This window comes from Nelumbo lutea, chromosome 3 (genome assembly GCF_056320005.1).
Source record: "Nelumbo lutea isolate HS-2025 chromosome 3, American lotus-T2T, whole genome shotgun sequence".
NCBI classification, from domain to species: domain Eukaryota; kingdom Viridiplantae; phylum Streptophyta; class Magnoliopsida; order Proteales; family Nelumbonaceae; genus Nelumbo; species Nelumbo lutea.
Window position 1 is genome coordinate 49,886,232 of NC_142686.1, and position 23,485 is coordinate 49,909,716.

The following is a 23,485-nucleotide window of genomic DNA, read 5'->3' on the forward strand; positions in this document are numbered from 1 at the left end:
TTGTTTAATTTCTATTCTGGAAAAATAAAAGAAAAAGAGGACGGTTGGGCGGTCTCCAATCAAGTCAACGATTTTATCAGTCCAATCAACACTGAGCAGGTGGGACCCAGGAAGCTTCGGTTAGAACTCAATCGGCGCTTGGTTGGCATAATCTCATCCGCCACAAAAGCTGCAAAATCAACATATCTCAGGGCACGTGTCCAATCTGCCTAAGGTAACCCCCCAACGCGTAGCGAACCACCACTATTCACCACTGGAGTCTTTCAATAGGCCCCACCATCAGTGTAGATTTTGATGAACAAACAGTGAGTGAAAGAGAAAATAAATAAAAATAAAAATTGAAAAAAAAAGGAATAATGAGGCCTTGATTGGGCCCCACCATCAGATCTGTACTGTGATAGAGACGACAGTTTCCCTTCCGAAAAGACTACTCCTGTGTGCATCGTATTTAAATGCACACACTATTCCTTCCCTTTTTCTCCCTTAAACCCTCCTGGCCTCCTCCCCTCTCTCTCTCCTCTCTCTCTCCAATCTATCATTTCCTATGTTATTTTTCTTCTTTATAAATATTATTTTAATAAGTAATTTAATTACTACTAAAAAGATGGAAATTTATTTTTGTTTTCCTTATTGCTGTGTAAATTCTCTTGAGAGCAAAGCCATCTGTTTCGCACCTTTCAATCTCACAAACGTCATTTAAGAAGAATTTTGGGTTTCACGGTTTATTTCTGCTTTGTTGTTTGTTCATGTTCTCTTTTCTTCACTGTTGTAACGAAATAGCGAGCTGTTTGGTTTCGTGGTCATTTATTGAAAAAATGTAACACCTAGGCATTCGTATTTATTGCATATGAAGCAAAATAAAATAATTATTTGGTTCTACTGTTTATCAAATAAATGGTAAAAAATTAAAGCACTTTGATTTTTGTGCATGGGGCATTTGGGGAAACTTCAAATTCTTGTTTCTCCCAATACCTAATGTTTCTTAAAATCAAATGTTGATGTGCAACACTTTAATGGGTATTAATATGAGGAAGAGAATAAAAAAATGTTTAAAATGAATCCCAACCAAACAACAAAAATAGGAAACATTTAAAGTGAAAAAGTGTAAATAAACGTTTAAAGTAAAAAAGTACAAATAAACGGCCTATCCATAAATGCCCACGGAACTAAACACATACATAGGCATTGACGTTTATTGCATATGAAGCAAAATGAAACAACTATTTGGTTTCACCATTTATCAAATAAATTGTAGAAAACTGAAACACTTTGATTTTTCTACATGGGGCATTTGGGGAAACATCACATTCTTGTTTCCCCCAATGCCTCAACATTTCTTGAAACCAAATGTTGATGTGACACACTTTAATGGGTATTAATTTGATGCGGAGAGTAAAAAATGTTTAAAGCGAAGTCCAACCAAACAACAAAAACCAAAAACGTTTAAAGTGAAAAAGTATAAATAAACGTTTACAATGAAAAAGTATAAATAAATAACCTATCCATAAACACACGGACTGCGAGCGTTTATTAAAAAAATGCAACCACATTAGTGCCACATAGGCATTGGCATTTATTGCATATGAAGCAAAATAAAACAACTGTTTGGTTTTACTATTTATCAAATAAATGGTAGAAAACTGAAACACTTTGATTTCTGTGTTTGGGAAAACGTCAACTTCTTGTTTCCCCCAACGCCCTAGCATTTGTTGAAATCAAATGTTGATGTGGCACACTTTAATGGATATTAATCGAAGGTGAAGAGTAAAAAACGTTTAAAGTGAAGCCCAACCAAACAACAAAAATAGAAAATGTTTAAAGTGAAAAAGTATAAATAAACTTTTAAAGTAAACAAGTACAAATAAACGATCAATCCATAAACGCCCACGAAACCAAACACATACATAGGCGTTGGCATTTGTTGCATGTGAAGCAAAATGGAACAATTGTTTGGTTTCACAATTTATCAAATAAATGGTAGAAAACTAAAACGCTTTGATTTTTGTGCGGTGGGGCATTTGGGCAAACGTCAAATTTTTGTTTCCCCCCAACACCCTAGCGTTTCTTAAAACCAAATGCTTATGTGACACACTTTAATGGGTATTAATCTAAGGTGGAGAGTAAAAAGCATTTAAAGTGAAACCCAACCAATCAACAAAAATATGAAACATTTAAAGTGAAAAAGTATAAATAAACATTTAAAGTGAAAAAATACAAATAAACGACAAATTCATAAATGCCCACAAAACCAAATACATACATAGGCGTTGGCGTTTGTCGCATATGAAGCAAAATGGAACATCTGTTTGGTTTCACCATTTATCAAATAAATGGTAGAAAACTAAAACGCTTTGATTTTTGTGGGTGGGGCATTTAGGCAAACGTCAAATTCTTGTTTCCCCCCAATGCCCTAGCGTTTCTTGAAACCAAATGCTGATGTGGCACACTTTAATGGGTATTAATCTGAGGTGGAGAGTAAAAAGCATTTAAAGTGAAATCCAACCAATCAACAAAAATATGAAACGTTTGAAGTGAAAAAGTATAAATAAACGTTTAAAGTGAAGCCCAATCAAACAAAAAAAATAGAAAACGTTTAAAGTGAAAAAGTACAAATTAACAGCCTATTCATAAACACCCATAGAACCAAAAATGGTTTCACCGCTTATCAAATAAATGGTAGAAAACCGAAACTCTTTAATTTTTGTGAACGAGGCATTTGAGCAAATGTCAAATTCTTGTTTCCTCGAACTCCCTAGCATTTCTTGAAACCAAATGCTGATGTGCTACATTTTAATGGGTATTAATTTGAGGAAGAGAGTAAAACACATTTAAAGCTAAGTCCAACCAAACAACAAAAACTGGAAACATTTAAAGTAAAAAGTATAAATAAACGTTTAAAGTGAAAAATGGCAAATAAACAACCTATCCATAAACACCCACGGAACCAAACACATACTTAGGTTGTGTTTGATTCTGTGGGCGTTTATTGAAAAAGCGTCACAACATCAACGCCACATAGGCATTGGTGTTTATTGCATATGAAGAAAAATGAAACAACTGTTTGGTTTCACTATTTATCAAATAAATGGTAAAAAACTGAAATAATTTGATTTTTGTGCATGGGGCGGTTGGGGAAACTTCAAATTCTTGTTTCCCCTAATGCCCCAACATTTCTCAAAACCAAATATTATGTGGCACACTTTAATGGGTAATTTGAGGTAGAGAGTAAAAAAAATTTAAAATAAATCCCAACCAAACAACAAAAATAGAAAACATTTAAAGTGAAAAAGTATAAATAAACGTTTAAAGTGAAAAATTACAAATAAATGGACTATCCATAAATGCCCACAGAACCAAGCACATGGATAAGCATCATTTATTGCATATGAAGCAAAATGAAACAACTGTTTGGTTTCACCGTAGAAAACTGAAACGCTTCGATTTTTATGGATGGGGCATTTGGGGAAACATCAAATTCTTGTTTCCCCCAATGCCCTAATGTTTATTTAAACCAAATGCTGATGTAACACTCTTTAATGGGTATTAATTTGAGGTGGAAAGTAAAAAGTGTTTAAAGTGAAACCCAACCATATGACAAAAGGTAGAAATGTTTAAAAAAGTATAAATAAACATTTAAAGTGAAAAAAATACAAATAACAGCTTATCCATAAACGCGCACTTAGTTGTGTTTGGTTCAATGGTTAATCCCACATACGGGTTTTCTTTTTCTTGGTTAGTTTTTAACATAGCCGGTTGAATATGCCCACCTTTATCTCAGTCTGCAAATGGAATCTCTTCCTCGTATGAATCGAAGATTTTGAGAGCATTTACTCCTTGTCCATATGGGTTCTTGTTTTTTCCTCAAATGGGTTTCTGTTAATCTATCCATTGGAGCTAGATTTTGGAAATTTATGATGATTTCCCTACTAGGCTTCTAAGGTATGCCGCTGCAAATCTGATCGTAGAAGCTGTGATTGAATCAGTAACCGATGTTATTAGTGCCTTTCGTCACTGGATTGACTGCTTTCCTGTCTTGCTAGCCATTTCGCAGTTTTCCTTTCTTACTGTCCTGTTGTAGCAATAACCGATGGTGGAGTCATTACCGCTGCTACTGCTTGAGTACTCGTAGCCGCTTCCGCTATTACAGAATCGGCTGTACATGAATCTGACTCTAGATCTAGAAATTTCTTTTATATACATCTATGATATGAAATTTGAAACTAATCCCACATCTGACTCAATAGGAACTGGTATGGGACCCAGGAGCAGAGAAGGACTCCGGCGAAGGAAAGTAATCCTTATTACAGTAGTCTTGCTAGTAGATAGCTGTTGTAGGAGTAGCACTAGGATAAGTCGGGGTAAGGACTTCGTAAGGGTCTGTGACCCTTCTGAGTGTTGGTATTGGATTGGGTCTTGTAAGGGTCAAAAGACTGAAGAAATGTCAATCCCCTTTCCCCCAGAAAATCATTTTAGAGAATCCAAATCCTAAAGCAGATTCTTCAGTAAAGCCTCTGCAACTCTCCCTCCAACTTAGCTTTCCCAAAAGCCCTGTTCGAGAGATGGACACTATAGCTTCAGCAGCTAAGAACCCTGCACAAATTCCCTATAAGATATTTATGGACAGCCCAACACTTGAACTAGGTTCTGCTTCTAAGAATCCTCTTCCACTTGCCCAGCAAACGCCACCAACGCACTATCAATCCTCCAACATCAGCAGCAACAACAAAAGTTTCAGCTTCAGTAGCAACAGATGAAATTACAAGCCGATGTGATGTTTAGTAGGAGCAACAATAGCATAAACCTCAAGTTTGATAACTCTAATTGTACGACCACCATGTCATCCAACAGATCTTTCATCTCATCTCTGAGCATGGATGGTACTGTGTCCAACTTGGATGTAAAGGCTTTCCATTTGATCAGGGCAACGCAATCATCCAACCGGAACTCACAACAGACCCCCAAGAGGAGGTGTTTTGGTAGAGGAGAAGATGGCAGTATGAAATGTGGAAGCAGTGGTAGATGCCATTGCTCAAAGAGGATGTCAGGTTTTGTTATCAATCATATATTTCCATTTGGTAGTGATTGGTCGATATTCATTGCTATCCAGTATTTCTGTTTTTAGGAAGGGTGAAGTCCATCAAGGTTCCTATCATTAGTAACAAGCTTGCGGATATCCCTCCTGCTGAGTATTCATGGAGGAAGTATGCCCAGAAGCCAATCAAGGGTTCTCCACATCCTAGGTATATTTACCTTCTTCCCACATGCTTGATGATCTTGATGTGTATAATTGTGGTTAACTAGTTATTGGCCCTAAGTTTGATTCATATTAGACGACTTTCCATTTGAAATTATGGTTGCCTGTTAGGTTTGGATGGTTATTTAGGTTTGGTTCTTAGGAGAAGATAATGGACTTATGTGTCAAATCCTCAAATCTTTCCATTACTGCCATTGTATTTCCAACTTTGGATGGAATTGATATTTCCATTGCCAAATCTTTCAATAAACGGGGAGGCATGTTGGTATTGACTTTGTTGAAGGAAAATGTAAACTAATGATAATGAAAAAAAAAAAAAAAAAGCTAATTGCTAAATTGAGCAAACCTAACTCTATAGGTTGCACTTTGGTTGCCTTTCATTCCTTCCATGGAAATTATGCTTTGAAAATTTTGAATGGAAAATGACTTAGAAACTTGTTAAATCATGGATTTATGGGTTGCAATACAAATGAATTTTGTTTAAAAAAAAAAGCCACCTTGCCTCATGAATTGGGCTTGAGCTCGACTCGAAGCTCAGTTCAAACCGAGCCGAGCCGAGCTCAAATAGCTTATGAAGAGTTCGACTCATTGCCGCCTCTAATTGTGACAAAGGGTGCCTGTTAATAGACCATGTAATTCCTAGGAAAGCAAACAACCATGAGTTTATGAAAATTCATTAGACATGGGTGATTTTTTTTTTTTGAAAAAATTCATGTCAGGTCAATTTTGTTGCCTCAAGGTGGACAATTGGGTAATTGTCATTCAGGCTCAAATTGCCAACAATTCCTTGGGCATTCAATCTTTTCGAAACTGTTCTTTAATATTATAAGTTGAAGACTGATGCACTTCCTAATCTAAGGGATCTACACTTAGGTTCTCGTGGCAAATTTGTGAATTTCCAATTTCATGGTGAAATAATATTGGTTGGTCCAACTTTTGCAAGTGATACTATAAATGTAGCACTATGAGAGGTTGCCCAGCAAGGAAACATGTGAAGAGATGCTTAGAAGATCCCTCGATGCTTATTGTCAAAATTGGTGGGATTACTATCCCAATCTGCTCACACATATACTTGGTGGAGATTTTTGTCAAAATTGTTTCAAGAACAAACCAATCCATATTCAACCAAACCTGTTTATGGTTCGTTATTAATTTCTTTTTGTATATAACTAGTAATTAAGTACATGCATTGCACGTGAGAAATTTTTCTTTATATTAATTACTTAAATTTTAGATATATCATAGTTAAGATAGAAATTGAAAATTAACAAAAGTAACAATATGATTAAAAATAAACTTAAATATTTATTATTCAATTATGACATTATGGATTTTTTTTTAAAGGTTGGGTCACTGACCCATCATCTAGATAGGAAAATAGCTTTGCTTTTGGATTCGTTTTAAATTAGGGAGAATTATAGTCGGAGCCAGTTGTACATTTAAAATTAGGCTACAAGTTGGTTTATAAACCAACAAAACTCTAGCAACCGGCTCTACATTTCAAATTATAAAAACCTTCACCATGTCATCAAAGGCTTATGTGGCTATTGCCAACATGGGACTTTTAATCCATGTTATACACAAAAAAAGCTTATATTGAAATTGCCCTTTAATGTTGGGTAATTGGAAAAAAAAAAAGGTTTTTAGTCTCTCTCTCTATCTCTCTATCTATCTATCCATCTATCTATCTGTATATCTACCTATCTCTCTCACACTCATAGTCATTTTTATTTGCTCAACAACTATATGATTTGAAAATAAATAAAAATGGTTTTTAGTTTTTGTATTTATGTTCTCTATATCAATTTCTCTCATTCTCTCTCTACCCATCGTTCTCCCTCAATCTCTTTCTTTCTCTTTCTTGGTCGATCTCTCATTCTCCCTTAATTTCTCTCCCACTCCCTCTCTCGTTTTTTTTTTAATTTTCTTACACACTTATGTGGTATTAATCTAATCGTATAAAAGAACATGAGATTAACTTGGTATGGTTAAAAAATTATTACACCAATTTAATAAAAATTCACAAGATGCTCTTAGCTAAGAAATTTACACCAATTGGAGAATGATATAGATTGAAGGATAAGGAGATATTGACTGAGAGGTAGAGTGAGGGTGAAGAATGAAAAAGATTGAGGGAGAGAGAGAGGGGGGGGGTTTGATTTGGCTACATATCGAAGCCGAGAGAGTGGGAGAGACAGAAGGAGCGGGAGATCGAGAGATGACTATGAGAGTGAGAGAAGGGAGGGAGATCAAAAGACAGAGGGAGTGGAAGAGAAACTTAAAACCTATTTTTGGTATAGATTTTTTGCTCTGTCCAACATGGACTAAGAGTTTCATGTTGGCAATAGACACATAAGCCTCCGATGACATAGCGGGGATTTTATAATTTAAAATGTAGAGCCAGTTGTTAGGGTTTTGTTGGTTTCTGGACCAACCTAAAACCTAATTTTAAATGTACAACCGACTTTAACTATAATTTTCCCTTTAAATTATATATTTTGTTTACATTATATAAAATATTTTTTACTTAAAACATTTAATTTTTGTTTGTCTATGGTATCATTTGACTCAAACCACTAACCCACCATCTAAAAATAAAAATTGTTTGATTTCTAAGTTAACATTAAAATTTGTATTACATTTCCATCATTGATAAAATTATTTCTTATGTATAAAACTTATTTTTATTCAATATGATGAATGCACAATATTAGAGATGTACCCAATATTTTATTTTTTATAATAATATTAGATATGTGCCCAAAATTTTTTCTATCTTTTTTTGTGATTCTTTGTATTTTCTATTATTAAAAAATTTATTATTTGACTATGACATCATTTCATTTCTAGGTAGACTTTGAATTTGGCATTCCATTTTCATCATTAATAAAAACACTTCTTATATTTCATAATTATTTATTTTATTATTTAATTATGATATTATTTATTAATCCATTTGACCCCAAATGGTCGAATTGCTTATCCACCACTAGGAGAGAAGAAAATGGTTTTATTTTCAAATTACTTTTCAAAATATTTATTTTTATATTATTAAAATTAATATTGTGGATGTAATTACAAGAATTCAATGATGAGAAAAGTATATCTTAAATATAGGATTTAATTAGAGATAATAGGAAAGTATTTTTATTGGCAGTTGGTTTTAATTTTTGCATTCCATTTCCATCATCAATAAAAACATTTCTTATTTATCATACTTATTATTGTTTAATATGTATGTTCAAAATGTTCCCAATTTTTTTAATTTCTATTTTTTTCATTTTATCTATTATTTAATTTTATTATTTAATCGTAGTAATATGGATTAGTCCATTTAACCCAAAATGATTTAATTTCTTGCCACCACCTAGATGAACACTATTTTTGCTAGGTATATTTTAAAAGTATAAGATTTTATGTTATTGAAGTTATTAATTTATTAAGAATGGATTTAATTAATAGAACTTAATGATGAGAACAAGCAAAAATGACTTAAATATATGGTTCAATGAACATGAATGCAAGTTAATAGCTTAAATGTTGGATTTAATGAGAGGGATTGAATGCATTAATTATCTTTAAATTACCTCTTTTCAACTCATTTATTATCAAGAACCGATTACCTATTTGCCCTCATTTTTTTATCAATAAATTTAAATATAGAGGAGTAAATTTTGTCCTTAGAAAATTCCAGAAATATTCTTGAGGCCATTCGTGCTTTTTAAAGTAGTATAGATGTGTATGGTTCAAGACTGAGATTATAGATGAAGGCTTTAGGTAGCATCAGAAGTAAGCTTTCTATATCTTTGGGCCTCATATAGGTAGGTTTAAAGAACATAGACAAAAACTTTGGACAGACAAAAGGGGTTACAAGTTATAAGAACTCACTCTTCTTCTATGACAACGAAAAATTCGGTTTCCTCAAGGTAAGGTTTCTGAATGGAAATACAACCCCTTCAGCATTGTTTTTTTAAGATCTTTTGGTGTAAAATTGTGATTTTGGTGTCATATTAGTAATCCAGCTTTACATTGTAATACTAAAGTGCAGTTGCTTAGCTCTTGTCAAGAATTAATATTTATTAATTTCAATTTAGATGCCTAGGGTTGGGGATTGTTTAACCAACACCAATTTGCATTCCACTTTAAAGCATAATCTTCACCAGTCAATAATTTAATTCTTAATTTGGAGTGGACTTGATCATTGCCAATATATCTTCACAAGTGGCACCACACCAAAGATGCTAGGTCACCATCACATTTCACAGTGCATTATGATTGCAATTCATTACTTGTGCAAGGAATTCCAGCCAGCATATCGGAATCCAAGGTTGATTTCCCCACTTGGGGAAGAATACAATCACTCTTTTGCCCAGAGCTACCATAAGAAGCTAACTAATCAAGTAGATAAAAAAGATTGTAATTGTTAACCTCTCTCTCCATACTTGGGTCTTGGTGTCTCTGTGGCTTACATGATATTGCATTCAAAATTGATAACTCTTGTATAAGGTAGTAAGGTAAATTTAGAATCATGGGCCTTTAAATAAGTATTTCCAAATGAAATCTATTCTGGCTAATAATCAGTTCGGGATTGGGACCACCCTGTCCTGACCCAGACCTAACCCATTGGCAGTCCTAAAATACATATGTGGCACCTGTAACTTGTGGGAATAGAAGATGCAATTGAATCGAGATTAGCCGAGCCAAACTTGTTAGACTTAATTAAGATCAATAAACACACAATGATCAAAACACTTTAAACACCCAAGATCCATCATGCTATAGTTATTAAGGAAATTCTGATATAAATACCTGTATTCATTGTAGCAATCGAACCTTTGCGGAATGAATGATGAACGAGTGTTTGAATCGACAGGTGTGGCTTTCCTCAATTAAATCCCTTGTTCCCTTATTTTTTCTCAACTCTCTGTCTCTGATGGGTAGAGAATAGAAAGTGGCTAAATGATTTAACGTATTGGAAACCATAACCTAGGAGTCCTTATATTTTGACCTAATAGGGTCCCATTAAGCCTATATGGGTCAAAATATGGTATCCACCCATTAAACTCATATCCACTTATTAAAGTCTATGGACTTTACATAAATGAATCACTTAATTAAGCCCACTTATAAAATAGCCCATCAATGCAATTGTTTCATCAAATATGTAAGCCCACATAATAGAGATTAAAACCTAACAATCTCCCACTTGGACTACATATGAAATCTGAAACAATTATATTGAACAAATTCCTTATGTGTACACCTTTTATGCTATTTTCTTTAGACTTTTCCTTAGTTTCAATCTGGTCCATTTCCTATACCAATATGAGATTATGTCAGCTTTTGTCACATACAAGCGTGACTAAACCTTTCATGCTCACCATATCAATACATTCAATGACATAGATCAAGTATTGATGAGTGGCATGGAAATTACATGCAATGTGATCTCAAAACATGCCTATTTCCAACTGGTTCTACTTTATTCTTTAGAGAGATCAATCTAAAAATTCACAAACATATTCAGAGATATAGATGATGAAATAAATCATAAAACTTTACTATGCATAAATATAAATATGTAAAACATGTCTTAATCCATAGAACATCCAAAAGTAAAAAAAAAAAAAAAAAAAAAGACTCCCATTAAATCAAGGTATCTCAAAATATGCCTATACCCATATGAGCAGTGTGCTCATGAAAGACCTTAGGTGGCAATCTCTTGGTCAATGGATCCGCTATCATGGAGTTTGTCCCTATATGCTCTAATACAAATTTGACAACTCTGAACTCTCTCCTTAACAGACATAAACTTGATGTCAATATGTTTTGACTTCACAGAGCTTCTGTTGTTATTGGAATACAAAATTGCAGACTTATTGTCACAATAATTTTAATGGCCTTTCAATGCCATTAACTACACGCAGCCCAGTGACAAAATTTTAATGGCCTCAAAACATGCTATGAGCTCTACAACCATGGTTGAAGAAGCTATGAGTGTTTGTTTGGCACTTTTCCAAGATATAGCTCCTCCAGCCAACATAAAAACATAGCCCGAAGTGGATCGTTTACTGTCTTGGCATCCCACAAAATTAGAATCAGAATACCCAATGATCTCCAAACTGTTTGATTTCCTATAGATTAACATAAAGTCCTTTGTTCTCTGCAAATACCGCATAACCCGTTTGACTGCTTTCCAATGATCCTGTCCTGGGTTACTTAAATATTTGCCCAGCAGTCCCACTATAAATGCTATGTCGGGACGGGAACAAAGTTGAGCATACATCAGACTTCCTATTGCTGAGGCATAGGAAATCTTTTGCATCTCCTTTATTTCAAGGTTTGTTTTGGGGCACTGATTGAGACTAAACTTGTCTCCTTTAGCTACAGGTGTATCTCACAGCGAACAACCTGCCGAATCTGCTTAACACCTTTTCGATATAGCTCTCTTGTGACAACCCAAGAAAACCTCGAGAGTGATCTCGCAGTATTTGTATGCCTAGTACAAAAGAGGCATCCCCAAGATCTTTCATATCAAAATTCTTAGTGAGAAATTTCTTAGTTTCGTGCAATAAGCTTATTTTGTTACTCGCCAACAGTATGTCATTGACATATAACACTAGGAAGATAAACTTACTCCCATTGAACTTGTGGTATACACAATCATCAACCACATTTTCCTCAAAACCATATAAGGTAATCACTTGATGAAATTTGTGATACCATTGACGAGAAGCCTGTTTGAGACCATAGATGAATTTTTTTAATTTATAGACCATAGACTTTGAATATTTGGATTCAAAATTTTCTGGTTGAACCATATAAATCATTTCATCAATGTCTCCATTGAGAAATACTGTCTTTACATCAATCTAATGTAGCTCTAAATCAAAATGAGCTACAAGTGCCATTATTGTCCTAAAAGAGTCATTTGATGAAACTGGAGAAAAGATCTCTTTATAGTCAATGCCTTCCTTCTGAGTGAATCCTTTGGCGAATAGACGAGCCTTATATCTTTCGACATTGCCTTTTGAATCCCTTTTGGTTTTAAATATCCATTTGCAACCAATGGGTTTCGAACCTTCAAGCAACTCGACTAGATCCCGAACGTCATTGCCTTTCATGGATTTCATCTCTTCTTACATGGCATTGATCCAACGTTGAAAATTAGAACTTTAAAGAGCTTTGCGAAGGTTGATTGGATCATCTTCCGCTAAGCCTATAGAATCTTCTTGTTTTAGGAGGAACACGATATAGTCATCAGGAATCGCACTTCTCCTTTCTCTATTGGATCTCCTTAATGGCACTTCTTGAGGTTGTTGAGTTTGTTCTATAGGAGGAACTTCATTGTTGCCTTAAACCGGAATTGCTTCTTGAACAATGTTAGAAATTATTGTCTGATCACTGTCTAACAATATCAGGAAGAGAAATGAATTCCTCTTCTTACAAGACAACCGTTTCATCAAAAGAGACGTTCCTTAATTCTTCCCCTCCAAATTCTACATCCTCAAAAAATCTCGCATTTCCCGTCTCAAAGAATGACCGTGTAATGGGATCATAAAACTTAAATCCTCGAGAGCGTTCAGTGTATCCAACAAAGTAGCAGCTAACTATCTTAGAGTTCAATTTCCTTTCGTTAGGCCTATAAGGCCTTGTTTCAACTGGACATCCCCAAATGTGTAGGTGTCTTTTACTAGGCTTTTTTTCGGTCCACAATTCATATGGGGTTATAGTTACTGCTTTGTTGGATACTTTGTTAAGGATATATACTGTAGTTTTTAATGCTTCTCCCCAAAGCGATTCAGGTAAAGAAGAATGACTAATCATACTTCTTACCATGTCCTTAAGCGTCCTATTTCATCTTTTAGCAACACCATTCATGCTGGGTTTGCCCGGCATAGTGTACTGTGGGACGATACCGCTTTCCTTTAGGAAGTTAGCAAAGGGTCCTGGACGTTGTTCTCCTGATCCATCATATCTGCCATAGTATTCTCCACCACGGTCAGATTTGATAGCTTTAATTTTCTTACCAAGTTGAAGTTCGACTTCAGCTTTATAAGACTTGGAAACGTCTAGAGATTGAGACTTCTCACTTATTAAATATAGGTACCCATATCTTGAGTAGTCGTTTATGAACGTAATAAAGTATTGTTGACCATTCCATGCTAGTGTAGGGAATGACCCACAGATATCCGTATGTATTAGTTCTAAGACTTTTATACATCTGCTGACACCTATTTTCTTTATGTTCGTTAATTTTCCCTTAATGCACTCAACACAAACTTGGAAATTTGTTAAATCAAGGGAATCAAGAATTCTGTCTGACACAAGCATCTGAATTCTCTATTTAGAGATGTGGCCTAAATGCTTATGCCATAAGGAAGCAGAATTCTCAGTTAATTTACGCTTTGTACCTTTAGAACTTGTATGAAGGATTTCATTATGGGAAGCAATAGTTTCTAGCATATAAAGATGATCAATTAAAATACCGGTACCAATAACATCTGAATTTAGAGAGATACTAACTTTATTATTTCCAAAACCACAAAAGTATCCACATTTGTCCAAATAGGAAATAGAAGTTAAATTCCGTTTAAATGACGGAACTACAAAAGTCTCAATTAAATTCAAATAACAACCAATTTTTAAAGATAATCTAAAGTGTCCTATAGCTTCCACAAGAACTTTATTACCATTGCCCACATAGATAAATCTTTTAGCATCGGTTGGCGGTTGGCTCCAAAGGCAACCCTGCATAGACATACTTATGTGAGTAGTAGCACCAGAATCTATCCACCAAGTGTTTATAGGTACAGAAGCCAAATTAGCTTCAGAACAAACTAAAGTGAGAGACTTACCCTTCTTTACATGCCAGGTGGCATATTTGGAACACTCTTTCTTCATGTGTCATCCCTTCTTGCAGAAAAAACAGGTGAATTCATCACCTTGCTTCTTTGCCTCTTCCTGTGAGGGTGTTCCATTTGCAGTATTCTTAGCCATCTTTTTTTTATTATTCTGAGAGGTCGATGCTAAGTGAGCACTTTAAGTCTTTTCTTATGGATCATTTCTTCTTCTTGCACACATTGAGAAATGAACTCATTAAGAGTCCATTTATCCTTCTAAGTATTATAACTCACCTTAAATTGACTTAATTGTGTAGGAAGATAAATAAGAGCTAAATGCATGAGTGAATCATCATTTATCTCTAACTTTAGTGCCTTTAGTTTTTTAGCAAGATTTGACATCTCCAATGTGTACTCCCTTATGTTTCTTTTTCCCTTGTACTTCATAGAAATCAGAGTAGCCAAAATGTTTTTTTTTTCTTTCTCATTTTTGGCAAAATATTATTGTATTGCCACAAGGGATTCCTTAGCATTATTGCTCTTAAAAATAGAGCCCCGAAACGCTTCTGGTATGGAACGTTTCATGATCATTAGACTCATGCGATTAGAGTGATCCCATTTCTCAACTTTGGCCTCATTTGAATTATCCTCAGTTGGAACGAGTCGCTCCATCCTTAAATAATAATCCTAATAACCTAACATGATTTAGGCTCTGATACCACTTGTTAGACTTAGTTAAGATCAATAAACACACAATGATCAAAACACTTTAAACACCCAAGATCCATCATGCTATAGTTATTAAGGAAATTCTGATATAAATACCTATATTCATTGTAGCAATCGAACCTTTGCGGAATGAATGATGAACGAGTGCTTGAATCGACAAGTGTGGCTTTCCTCAGTTAAATCCCTTGTTTCCTTAGGTTTTCTCAACTCTCTGTCTCTGATGGGTAGAGAATAGAAAGTGGCTAAATGATTTAATGTATTGGGAAGCATAACCTAGGAGTCCTTATATTTTGACCTAAACCATTAAGCCTATATGGATTAAAATATGGTATCCACCCATTAAACCCATACCCACTTATTAAAGTCTATGGACTTTACATAAATGAATCACTTAATTAAGCCCATTTATAAAATAGCCCACCAATGCAATTGTTTCATTAAATATGTAAACCCACATAATAGAGATTAAAACCTAACAAAACTTTCAAGTCTTTCAGCATCTCTTAGCTATATAGCATTGAACCTAATTAAATTTGAGCCCAAAGAGCTATTGGATTGAATTTCAATTCGATTGCACCCTTAGGCTCAATTTGGAAAGAGTACAAATACAAATATCTACTATACAAATACATGCAAAATATAAGATTTTGCACTCTACATATTTGTATTTATAGTCATTTCAATCTTGCAATGAGCTCAAAAAACTACCTTAAACCTGCGATGAGTCCAAAAGCCGCCTAAATCAAGGGTTCGAGGAAGCTGTGACGCAACATCTCGAGGGCGATTGAGCGCACAAACCCAAGCCCCACCTTTGCCACATGGCCACAAAGAAACCCATGACAAGATGTAGCCTTCAAAGAAATAAACAAGTTTGGAATTCTCGCACACTCTATGTGAGAGTGATGATTATGTATTTATAGATGTTGGCATTATGAGATAGATATGTACAGTTGTTAGAGATAAGTGCAATTAAAGATAAATACAATTTAAATATCATACAACAGATAAGGGTGATGCTGCTATCCTTGTCCTTGTTGTTCGGTTGAAGAGTTTTTCTCCTTGTTATCCTCAATAGCCCCCATCAACCTAATCGGGTTGGATAACATGGTGAGCTTGTCACCGAGATGACTAAACTGGTCCCAAGAGAGCGGTTTGGTGAAGATATCAACAACCTGCTCATTCGAGGAGAGGAACTGACCATGAAGGTTCTTGGACATCACCTGTTCACGCACAAGTGAAAGTCAATTTCAATGTGTTTCGTGTGTGGATGGAAGACTAGGTTGGAGGTGAGATAAGTGGCACCAAGGTTGTCACACTATAACATTAGTTTGGCAGCGGAAGAGAGGCCAAGTTCTTTTAACAAAGATTGCAACCACAGAAGTTCCAAAGTGGCCATGGAAATGTTGCCATACTCGCTTTCAGTACTTGATCAAGAAATGGTTGGTTTGTTGACCAAGATATAAGATTGTTGCCCATGAATATACAATAATCACTCTGTAAACATTGATCATCTATGCAACCAGCCCAGTTGGCATCAGAATAAGCATGAAGGCAAAGGTCCTGACAATGATGTAGCATGAGACCATAATGTATAATATGTTTGAGGTAGCGGAGCATGCGTTTTACTGCAAACCAGTGATCAATTGTGGGCCCATGTAGGAACTGACGTACCTTGTTGACAGAGTAGGTTATGTCAGGCCTAGTAATAGTAAGATATTGGAGCTTACCTACAATGCTCCTATCCTTATTAGATTATCACAATAAGTCTAGCCCTTTAGATCTAATCTTCCATGCAGTTCAAATCGTAATTGCATAATCCCAGCTTAAGACTTGGAAGCAAAGAGATGGGCAAGGGTGTTCCAAACAGCTTTTGCAGTCGTGCAGCCAATAACTTGGGCCAAGATGATAACAGCCAGCTGAGCAGCAGCTTATCTTGTTGTTCCCAAATCTCATATTCGGGATTTACAATGGCTTCAGATCTACCTTATCGTTGTAGTGCCATGACCTTGAGTCCTTTCAGAACTACAATGAATTGTGACCGCCAGATCAAGTAGTTGTTGCGGTCCGGTTTAACTGATATCAAATGACCAACAGAAGTGGGAAGGCTGAGGCTAGCAATAGTTGAATGTGTTGTCTCAGTTGTTGCAGCAGTTGAAGACTGATCATTTGAAGTTTGTGAGAGTGCCATTGAGCAAGGGAATCTAGGCTTTGATATCATAAAGGAAAAAACAAGTTTGGAATTCTCGCACACTCTATGCGAGAGTGATGATTATGTATTTATAGATGTTGGCACTATGACATGCTGCTATCCTTCTCCTTATTGTTCAGTTGAAGAGTTTTTCTCCATGTTATTCTCAATACCCTGCACGTGCTAGGCTAGAATCCTCAAGGAAAAATGAACTTTGTCATTAAAGTATCTAGTTGGACACATGACAAAACTCCAATGGTGTTTTCTTAATAATTGACATAAAAACAATGGTTCTCTTTCCTAATAAAAATCAAACCCTTTTTTGGATCTTTCCCCTTAAAGTCTCGGAATCACCCTTATAAAATCAGGTGATAAGATACAATTGGGGGACATTCTCTTCAATTACTCTCATTACTCGACTCCGCTGAGACTGCCATTATTTCCCTTACGAAATTTGGACCTAACCCTTCTTTGTCATTCAAGGAGACCACCTTGCCTAGCCTCGCCACCACACTTACAATCTCATACATCGGAAATGAATACAATTGATCATTAAATTACTTAAATATTGTTTCCAGACTCAACCCCAAGTTATGATGCCTGTCAAAGCAATGGTGAATGGCCCTGATATCATATACATCATTCCTCTTTTAAAATTGAATTGCATAACATCATACTTTGACTCTACTTCATCCAGTTAATTTTATATTTCTTCGGCTTTCATCTTATATATATTCTTCACTCATTCAACTAAGATTGGTCTTGCTATGGCAAACTTTTCATCTCCAAGCATACTATTCCAATTGCCGCTGTCAGATCTGGCTACAAGACCTAAACATCTTGGCTTGGCATCCGAATGTCTTCTTCCAAAACCACAAACAAAAGGACTCTGGCAGCCTTGAAGTTGTCTGTGTCTGTCATGGCTTAGCAGGTGTCCCTGAACAGGCTTTCGGACTCTTCAGTCAGGCCAACAAGCACAGGGTGCCTCCATGAAAGCTTCCCATTACATCCTCCAAAAACATATTCCATTCCATTGATAACCACTGGGTGGCACCATTCTGGGGTATAATAGTAGGGCATAAATACTCAAACTTGTAAATCTTGCTCTCTTTCTACCAAAAAAATCTCTTGTTCTGGATCTTGTTTTGATTCCACAGGAATGGGACTGTTTTGATTCAGCTTTTATTCAGCCCATATTGCTCTTTAATGCTTTTCCAGAGCTCCGTCTTTTTCAGGTAATAGATTAGATGCTAAAGCCTGCTTAGTCATATTGTCTTGTGCTCTGCCAAAAAAACAGTTTGAAACCCCTAAGGCTCCAATTGGGAAGACGCATTAATTAAACGTATTTGTATTTACACTCTTCCCAAACGGAGCCTAAAATACAACCCAAAAAACCCATTATACAGATCATCAAGCCCTAGCTTTCTGCAACAAAGGTGGTGAGCTCCAGCTTTATGAGGGGAAATGTGGTAGAAAAAGAAATTTCTTTTACCAAAAGGGTTTCATTGTTGCAAAGACAATAACAAATCCAAATAACCCCTCTTTCAAATCAATCAGGGAAGTTCTTTTCAATAATACCTTCACAGAAAAACAAAGAAATAATAGTTAACTATTGTCACATTATATTGTTACACTGACTAAAATCCTAATTTCATCAGTATTGTACTGTAAGAGATGTGGGTCCTATGCATTTTATTGCAAGCATGAAAAATTATCATTGTTACAGTCACCATTCTGGCATTTGGAACACCCATGTTGGTTTTCTGGATTTTCATTAAGCATAGCTTCAGAAGTTTTTGTATGAGGCCCAGTTCGAAACGCAGGGTTCATTGTGATTTATTGGAGTTCTCCCAGAGGAGAGGAGAGTGGGCTGGGCTGGGCCAGGGAGGACTTTAATTTTCTGGCCAGGTTAGAAATGTTTGCCCCTACAAGTCACTAGATAATGGCGTTTTGCTCTACAGGGTTGACTTACAAGTCATTAGATAATGGGATTTTGGTTCCCATTGATTAAGATACCTATGTTCTTTTTCAGATTAATGTAGGGTTCATAGAAAATTTAATTTCTCTATCACAAGTGGATAAATAACTTTTCCACCTGGGAGGAAGTTGTCAAAACTTTGATGGGACAAAATTGTCCCTTTAATAATGATTTTTTATGACTAAAACAGTCATTATTTTATTTACCTAAGAAATAAAAGAACATGGGTAAATATAATTACCCGGATATATATTTCCCAAAAAAAGCTTACCCAAGTAAATAACTTCCTGAAATGCAAACAGGCCCTGAAATAATTTGATGTTGGTTTCTAATAGTATTTAAACCCACAATGCTCTAGAGAATAGAGTAGAATGAAAACCATTTTTGACAAAAAAAAAAAAAAAAAAAAACATGTGTTTTCATCTCTTGACTGCGTGAAATGGCGTTTCTATTTTCACCTATCAATACTCAACAGACCGTGGAAATGACCTCAATTATTTGAAGAACCTCTACTCTCAAGTCTCAAGACTCAAATACAATGTGAGGACTTTTCCTTGTATGCATCTAGCACCACGAGTCCGGAATACATGCATGCTGTATGATTCACCTGAAAGCAGTATCCAGGAAGTAATTAGTAATAGGGGGAGCTCTATTCTTACAATACTGTTACTCACCTCTGTCGTTGGGAATTTGGCTGCCTAATTCAAAAGTCAAAACCCTTTCATGTGCAAATATGGACATCTCGGCCCAATAAATAATTAAGGGTCTAGTTGGAATTGAAATCCATTGAAAGTGGAATCAGAATGGTCTATTCCCTTAAAGGGAATCGGAATCGGGAATGAAATAAAGTGGAATGGGATCTCATTCATTCCCAAGAGGAAGGAAGGGAATGACCAACCAAACAGTTAGAATTGAATTCTAATTCCAAACCTCTATTTTCGCAAACCAAATGAGCCCTAAATCATATACCAAGTCTGGGCCTTGGAATCACAAATTCACAACCACCCAGAATTGATATTACATTGGACCTTGCGAAGCCCACTTTCCAGGCATGCCAAATGCCACATCCACATGAGAGACCTTCTATGCCCTCTTCTATAGTCTATACGATGCTATCCTCAAAGCTAAAATCACTGTATCATAGGACCCGTTCGGAAGGGCTGAGTTGAAGACCTGCTTTGATTCAGTTGCTTTAGTTCAACCGCACAAATAAGTAACATATGCAATGTTTGAGTTTGGGGTGTTTAAAAAAAGGGTTTATCCGAATAAACACTTATTTTGGATCAGGACCACACAATAAACATTTATATGTGTTTGTCAAATAAGCCCAAATAAGCAATGTTTGTTGACAATTGGCTTAGGCTAAGTTTGGGGTGTTTAAAAAAAAGGCTTATTGGAATAAACACTTATTTTGGATCAGGACCACACAATAAGCATTTATATGTGTTTGTCAAATAAGCCCAAATAAGCAATGCTTGTTGACAATTGGCTTTGGCTAAGTTTGGGGTATTTAAAAAAAGGGCTTATTGGAATAAACACTTATTTTGGATCAGGACCACACAATAAGCATTTATATGTATTTGTCAAATAAGCCCAAATAAGCAATGTTTGTTGACAATTGGCTTTGGCTAAATTTAGGGTGTTTAAAAATAAGTGTTTATTCGAATCAACACTTATTTTGGATCAGGACCACACAATAAGCATTTATATGTGTTGGTCAAATAAGCCCAAATAAACAATGTTTGTTGACAATTGGCTTAGGCTAAGTTTGGGGATAAGGGCTTATTCAAATAAACACTCATTTTGGATCAGACCACACAATAAGCGTTTATCTGTGTTTGTCAAATAGGCCCAAATAAGTGCTTATTCTTATTCACTTCAGAATAAGTCCAAATTGCTTATTCAATAAATGCTTATTTACTTTCTGGCCTGCCTGCCATGTCATTTTGAAAATACCTATACTACCTCTGCTTAAAACAAGTGTTTTTTCACCAAATGCTCATGAATGTTTATTAGAATCAGGAGTTATTTTTAAGCACTAATTTTTCAATAAGCTATTCAGTGCCTGTTTGGGAGGGCTGAAATGCAGCTTCTGGCTTTTCAAAGTGGGCCCAATATAGACAACCTATAAGCTATTTTTGGTAAAAAAATAGCCCAGATCGGCTGTCCATCAGTCATTTTAAGTGCTGCACTTCAGCTTCTTTGATTAGCTTATCCAAAGCGCTTCAAGCCTTCAACGCAGCTGAACAGCTTAGCTGAATTTTCAGCTCAGCCCTCCCAAAAAGGGGCCCTCAAAGAGGCTGAAGCAGACAGCCTTTAACTGGCTGGTGGACAGCTGATTTGGCTGTCCCGATTTTTCAACAAACATAGCTTATAGGTTGTCCAGAAGTCCCTGCGCTTCAGCCCTCCTAAAGGACGGACACTAATAGCTAAAATAGCTAATATATGATGTATCTTCTTCTCTCGACTGGTTACTACTGTGAAATCCATTTGTAACTACCGAAAAAGGGATGCATATCTCTTTACCAAGTTTTTTCATAAGCCAACCTTCTTTCAGTCTTCACCTTATTGGGTCAATAGCCAGTCTTTGGAGGGGAAAGACAGTGACGAACCTCTCGGAGTTCACCAACAACATAACAGAGGAACAAAGCTACAAGCTTGCACCAGCTCAGAACACATCTTCCTTGGTAAATACAGTTGACAAAGCTGTTAGAGCTAAGCATAAACAGATCAACAATCTCAATTACTAGAACTCAAAGAAATTCTTCATACAAAACCCAGAAAAATGTAGTGTGATTAGCAGTCGGCTGTCACTGTCAGTGTGAACACACTTCAGCTGGATCATAAAGCTGAAGAAGATTTGCAAACATGAAACAATTCATGGAAAGCTTCACCATGAATAACTATTTTCATGGATTCTTATTAAAATTGACAGTACCCAGACAAAGAGCAGTACTGAAATCAGATTGGTACTTCCACAATTAATCGACCTTCATCGTTCTAAAAGGAAGTACGGATACTACCTACAATCAGCAACGAGAACACTAGCAAACCGATGAGATCTGCTAAATAAAACCAGCAGATTCTAAATCATCACGGAGTCTCAAGCTAACTGCAACTAATATAGATGTAGGTGGAAACCAACTAAATAAAGGAAATTGCTACTGTGCATTTTTTTTCAGCATCCAATGAATACAGAAGATTTAAAAGGATTAACAGAGACATCCTCTATCAAACACATTCTCACCACATTGCAATTCAAAGGAGGAGAGATTTTGCCGTGGCATTGACAACTCTGAATTTGTATTAAAAGGAGATCAATAGAATATCTAAAAGAACCAAAATTGTTCAGATATGTAAGAGGAAACTGAGGAAGTCCAAAAAAATGAAATACATCAGGATTCTATTTGCAATAATTTTACATCACACCAGAATTAGAGAAAAAACTAATAGATCCAATCTGAGAGTGAAAAGATCTGTAGCTAAAACCGAAACCCAGTAATGAAAATTTTCTTTTTTTTCTTTATAAGAGATTTGCAATAATCAAAAATAAGATAAGCAGAAGGAAAGAAGAAAAAGAATCAAGATATTCATCGAAACATGGATCTCTGCAAACATTCTCGAGAAGAGAAGAACATCTTAAGGCCAATGAAAGAAAACCCACATCAGAAAACTCATCAGCTAACCCGATCAGACATCCATCTCAATTGACCTCCGTTGACGCTTCCCTCGCCCCCACGGCTGAAGAACTGAATCTTGGTATTTGGAAGGCATGGCCATCACTCTTTTTCGCCTTTTCGGCTTCGCTATCACATCGATTTCCAAATCTTGCTTCATCTTCTCTTCTTCTTCTTCGTCGTCTTCTTCTACATTATTTCCAGCTTCGCTCACAGCTATTTTTCTGAATCTGAAAGCTCTCTTTCTTCTTCTGATAACTCGTCTCTGAGTAAATGGAACACCCAACACAAATCCTGCAACATGGAGAACAGCTTTTACCAAGAGATCGAGCCCCTCGCAGCGAGTCTGGTAATCGAGTGAAAAGGAAGAAGAATTCGGTGAAGACGAAGCAATAGAATTAGAAGATGAAGCAAAAGAATGAGTAGAAACAACTGAATGAGAAGAATGGGATGAAGTAGAAGTAGAAGGAGAACTGATTGAAGAAACCCGAATCCTCATTGGAGATACAGCGGAATATAACAAAACCAGTCGAAGCTGATCAGATGATAAGAACTCCGATCTGGGTTTTGAAGAGATCGGAGAGCTTTGGAGAATCGAATAATCGAAATGATCAAAGAAGAATAGAAAAGGAGAAGCAGAGAAAGGGAGATGAAGATCACGAAGAAGAAGAAAGGAGAAAGAATCTGAATGCTCATTCGAAACGCTCTATATATTTTGTTGTGTGCAGGGTGTATGTGGTCTTTTCTCATGTTCCTAAAATTTCCTCGATTGAACTTATAATGACATCTGGAATCCCAATAAGTCTGGGAGCAAAC

The 23,485-nt window shown here is 35.9% G+C and overlaps 1 protein-coding gene across 1 annotated transcript; it reads left to right on the top strand.

Moving 5' to 3' along the window:
- The first annotated feature begins 4,250 nt into the window (after positions 1 to 4,250).
- On the top strand, positions 4,251 to 5,324 carry LOC148864877 (putative WRKY transcription factor 21). The gene is made up of 2 exons (XM_088980946.1): positions 4,251 to 5,045; positions 5,123 to 5,324. Exons 1-2 carry the CDS (start codon positions 4,751 to 4,753, stop codon positions 5,299 to 5,301), a joined length of 474 nt encoding a protein of 157 aa, XP_088837072.1. The 5' UTR covers positions 4,251 to 4,750; the 3' UTR covers positions 5,302 to 5,324.
- Positions 5,325 to 23,485: the final 18,161 nt, after the last annotated feature.

Excerpts from the sequence above, each read along its gene's own strand:
- LOC148864877 (XM_088980946.1), top strand. The coding sequence starts at position 4,751 with ATGAAATTACAAGCCGATGTGATGTTTAGTAGGAGCAACAATAGCATA. Across the intron at positions 5,046-5,122 it reads TTGCTCAAAGAGGATGTCAG|GAAGGGTGAAGTCCATCAAG; the intron begins GTTTTGTTATCA and ends TTCTGTTTTTAG.